Consider the following 4,900-nt stretch of genomic DNA (forward strand, 5'->3'; position numbering starts at 1 on the left):
TTTTTTTGAGACGGAGTCTCACTCTATTGTCCAGGCTGGAGTGCAGTGGCGCCATCTCGGCTCACTGCAACCTCTGCCTCCTGGGTTCAAGTGATTCTCCTCCCTCAGCCTCCCAAGTAGCTGAGATTACAGGTGTGTGCCACCATGCCCAGCTCATTTTTTGTATTTCTAGTGGAGATGGGGTTTCACCGTGTCGGCCAGGATGGTCTTGATCTGACCTCGTGATCTGCCCACCTTGGCCTCCCAAAGTGCTGGGATTACAGGCATGAGCCACTGCACCCAGCCAGGCTTGTCTTTTAATGCAGGGTACTTGGTCTCCATGTGGCAATGCAGTTTTGAAGGTTTCGTGGCTTCCTTGGATAGCTGGTCACCACATATACAAAGTGGACTTGGAGAATGTGCATCACCCATAAATTATGCAGTGAACCGATAATTTAAATAGGACTTGGTATTTTCTTTTAAATACAGCTTTCTTTTCGTTGGCAGTCTTAGAGTCTTCTGTTTTCTCATGATTAGGTCTTCCCCCTTTTCAAAGAAGCTCTACAGTGTTGTCTGTCTTTTACTCATTTCGGCTAGGACTTTGGGCTTACCAAAACTGTGACTGAGACAAGTGCATAGTGTGGGAAAGAGGTGCAGATGGAAGTGGTAAATAAAATAATAGGCAGGTCACACATCGACTGAATAAGTGTCAGATTCTAGGTTAAAGCTGCCACAAGATGCAGCTGTGCAATTTGAAGCACATCAGCTCACTTGCCACTGTAAAGCCTGCCACCAACCAGATGCAGCTTGTCACTTGCCTCTCACTGATAGAGTTTTGATATGTGTCTGCCAGCAGTTAATTTCCTGTGATCTCTGTGTAGTCAAACCTTCCTGCTAATGTTAATCTGTATTTGCAGCCACTCCCCAGCGCTAGCATCACCACCTCAGCTCCACCTCAGATCATCAGGCATTGGATCCTCATAAGGAGCGCACAGCCTAGATCCTTAGCAAGTGCAGTTCGTGATAGGGTTTGCGCTCCATGAAAATCAAATGCCACTGCTGACCTGACAGGAGGCGGCGCTCAGGCAGTAATGCCAGTGATGGAGAGCGGTTGTCAATACGGACGAAGCTTTGCTCACTTGCCACCGCCCACCTCCTGCTGTGTGGCCCGGTTCCGAACCCCTGCTCTAAACCACTGTCCATCATATGTGTTCCCACAGTGCAACTCTACTGTAGAAGAGAAAGTAAAGTTTCTGTCTTCAACATGCTTAAATTTTTCTTGGGCAAGAGAATTCAACTAAATGAAAATTCCAATTATCAAAAATAGGAAGCAATGTTCCCTTACACAAGAAATCCCACTGTGTTCATTAATTTTCTCAGCTAAGTAAAATACTATAGTTTTTAAATATACTAGACTTAACATTGATTTAACTAAAATTGAGTGTTAAGTTAGAGAAAATGATTTTCTAAATCAGCTCCTAAGGTGAAAAGCCAGAAATCGGCTATAGGTAAACTTTTTTCTTTCAAATACTTTAAATTGCCCATAAAGCAAAACTTGTTGATTTTGTAAGCACATGTCATAGGCTATCTTATGCACACTCAAATTTGAGAAGTACTAACTAAGCAAGACTAAGAGAAAAAGCCAAAGGAACATTTATTTACAGATGTCTGGACATTCACACTGTCCTTGAACTAATTTTCAGATCTGTAGTGGTGACTAGCAGAGGGTAGAAAATTCCACAATGTCATAGCTAGGTGACTGCATGCAGTCTTGGTATTAAACCTGTTCACACATTGCTCCTTTTCATTATATACTTTTTAATTGTTTGACTTTTTCAAACATTCTCATTAAATGTTTTAGATCAAAACTTTAAAAAAATTAAAAGCACATATGTCTCTGTAACTTTAGAATCTGTTAATAAATTTGTTGTAATGATTAAATAGTCTCATCTTCAGAGAGGATTAGGAGTTGAAGAGTAAATAAAATATTTCTGTGGTGCCACTTCAATGTAGAAGACAAGACATTTTTCCTATGACATCGTTACATGTGTTACATTCTTAGGGAAGTCAGAGGCCATACTCTAACCATTATGCAACAATGGTAAGAAAATATATGAGCAATTGTGTATTAATACAGTAATACAAAAACTAGGTACTGTCGATCTGAATACCTACTGTCCTAAAGCATTGAGCTACATTCCAGTTTTGGTACATTAAGTTCGTTCTGATGGTGACAGACAACAGGATTTGATTGCTCAAGAAGACACAGGAACCAAAATGACAGTCCTTGCAGATCTCAAGTTTATTACAGGAAAAAGACAGCAAGGAGCCTGTCGATGCCAGACTGAGCTCCAGGACCCCCTCCTCTTAGGGACACACACTTTCTCACAGGTCAGAATCAATGACCTGTGTGTGCAACACTCAGAACCATGGACTGAGAGTGGGTGTCTGCCAGCTTGTTCTACACCCTGTTGGTCACACAGGCATTTTCTTGCCTGTAGCCAGCCCCAGTGGGAGAGCCTTCCAGGGATTCTCACCTAGACCCTGTGCAAACCACCCCAGTCTCACTTTACCAATCAGCAATGCTGACAAGCTGGTATAAACAACCCCCCAACTCCTCAAACACATGGAACAAAGCAGCACTATTATTAGTGGGTATGTTTCACGCCTTGACCAGAGTTCCATGCAGGTACATTTGTTATTTCAACAGAACAGCTCACACCAGCTCCAGGTCTGCTGTGACCTTCGAAGCATGAGTGTGAAAGGTCATTTGGGATATTCATGTGGGTTGTATTGTATAGAATACTGAAGTGTTATCAACCCCATTTTAGGTATGTGTAGTTGAATATACCACAGTGTAGCTATTCTTACAGGCATATCATATCCATTTTAGAACCTCTAGAAAGGTAACGTGGTGGTGGTATTTCAGTTTCCCTGTGAAATTAATGTATACTTCTTAAGTCATCATTTGTTATGTTCAACCTTTACAGTTTTAAAAAATCAAATTTGTAGATTTCATAAGAGGAAGCATTGCAAAAAACCACTCAAGTTTATTGAAAGCAAATGACATATTTTGTATTTTAAAACCTACTCAGTCTCTGATTGTGTTTTTCCCTCTTCCTTCTCTATCCCCAGATGAATCGGCTCCTAAGGAAGTCAGCAGGGTAAGTAACGTGAATATTATTTTTACGACTACAATATAGGAAATGAATGTTTTATTTTTCAGTACCCTAACACATTGAGTGTTAGAAAGATAATGGCAAAAGCTGAGTTCCCTCTCCAAAGTATCACTCGTTAATATGGAAAAAAGTCGGTAGAGAGGGTGCAAATTGGAGGCCTCAATTCTGAATACGGCACACAGATGCATTTTGTTCGGCTACACGTGCCTGTGGGATTTTCTCAATCAGTTGCCAACATGTAGAAATTGAGACACTGTAGTAAAGGTTGGATTTCTGGCTTCTCTTGAACCAGAAGGTAAGGTCACTCTCACAGGGCAGCAGTCTTCCCAGGGTGGGAAGCAGAAGCTGCCTTCAGATGCATGATGTTCTCGAGTCAGCCTCAGTCCTCCATGTAGCCGGCTTTACTCATGTCTGCTACCCACCCAGCCTCTGCCTTTGAGTTCATGTACTTTCTTTTTGGGAGAACAAAAGACAACTCATGCGTTGAAAACATAATATTGCTTAGAAATTTTATAAATATTAAAGGTACTGTTTTCATGGCCCGGTTAAGAGCCTTAGCAAGCTTAAAAACTATGGCAGGGGAGTCCTGAAAGCATTTAGCATACTGTTTATGCTATAAAATTATAAGTGATTACATTTGGAAAAAAGTGTCTTAGTTTTTCCTGTATTACACAAAGATCTTAAGTGTAGATGAAATATTGCAAATAATCAGTTTGAATGGAACTGAATGCAACCTTAGAGATCAGTTTTTATTGTAATATATACATTGAAAAACTGTTAATAGAATCACATATGCAGATATATTCCTCTATTTTTGATCATCTGAAGAAAGAAATCTCTAAAATGACCTGGGCCAGTGCTGGGGGCTGGGGGTTTGGAGATAGGCAAGGGCAGAATTCCTTCTGTCCATAGCAATGTAGGAGACTCTTGAGGTTTCTGTGAGTCTCAGGGTTTCACTGGGTGCCTTTGTTATTAATTTCACGTTTGTGGAACTCACAGCTGAAGAGTTGCTTGGTCTGGATGCTCAGAAGCTACCAGGAAGTGAGAGAGGGGTGAACCTAGAATTTTGGCAGCTGCTAGGAGTAGCAGAAAATGCTAAAAAGTGATGCTTGAGGGTAAGATGGGGACTCTGAAAAGTGAACTTTGGCAGAGTCATAAAATATTAGAGTGTTGATATTGGCACAGCTGCCATGTGTTCAGACAGTGTCATTGACAATACCACATACCGTCTTATAAGGCCATTAGAAAAAATGATGAAACTATATGTAGTGACTTTTCTTTGCTATTATTTATAAGATTCTCTGATATTATGCCAAATTTGGAGAAAAGTGCGTCTCTAATTGAGAAATACTAAAGGTGTGAGCTGATAACCTAGAAATGGTATCAGTTGCCAAGATCTCTGTAATGTTTTCTTTAAAAAATGTATCCCGTATCTTGATCAATGCTTATTTGACTAATACTCAGAGTTTCCTTTATGAAATAGCATGCCACTATTTTCAGTAAAGATTCAGATTTAGAAATTCCTCGGGCAACCTTTCGGTAGATGGTGACTGGCCACAGGGCTTCTGTTCTAACACATCCCTGATAGAAAGCATGCTCTCTAGTTCCACTGAGGATGATGGTTACACTCTCCAGCAGTTCTGTTGTGTTTTTGTTTTCTTTTTTCTTTCCCCTTTCTCTTTCTCATATACTTTTTTTTTTTTTTTTTTTTTTTTTTTTTTTTTTTTTTGAGAGGGGGTCCC

The 4,900-nt window shown here is 40.4% G+C and overlaps 1 protein-coding gene across 7 annotated transcripts in view; it reads left to right on the forward strand.

Moving 5' to 3' along the window:
* PDE10A (phosphodiesterase 10A) overlaps positions 1-4,900 on the forward strand; it is a 702,663-nt gene that overhangs the window by 553,851 nt on the left and 143,912 nt on the right. For all 7 annotated transcript variants that reach the window (XM_017869545.1, XM_017869546.1, XM_017869550.1 and 4 more), the window contains one exon: positions 3,115-3,143. In XM_017869545.1, the coding sequence (XP_017725034.1) occupies positions 3,115-3,143 (29 nt within the window). The remainder of the gene's footprint in view (positions 1-3,114; positions 3,144-4,900) is intronic.

Source organism: Rhinopithecus bieti, unplaced genomic scaffold, assembly GCF_001698545.2.
Source record: "Rhinopithecus bieti isolate Rb0 unplaced genomic scaffold, ASM169854v2 scaffold_3948, whole genome shotgun sequence".
NCBI classification, from domain to species: Eukaryota; Metazoa; Chordata; class Mammalia; order Primates; family Cercopithecidae; genus Rhinopithecus; species Rhinopithecus bieti.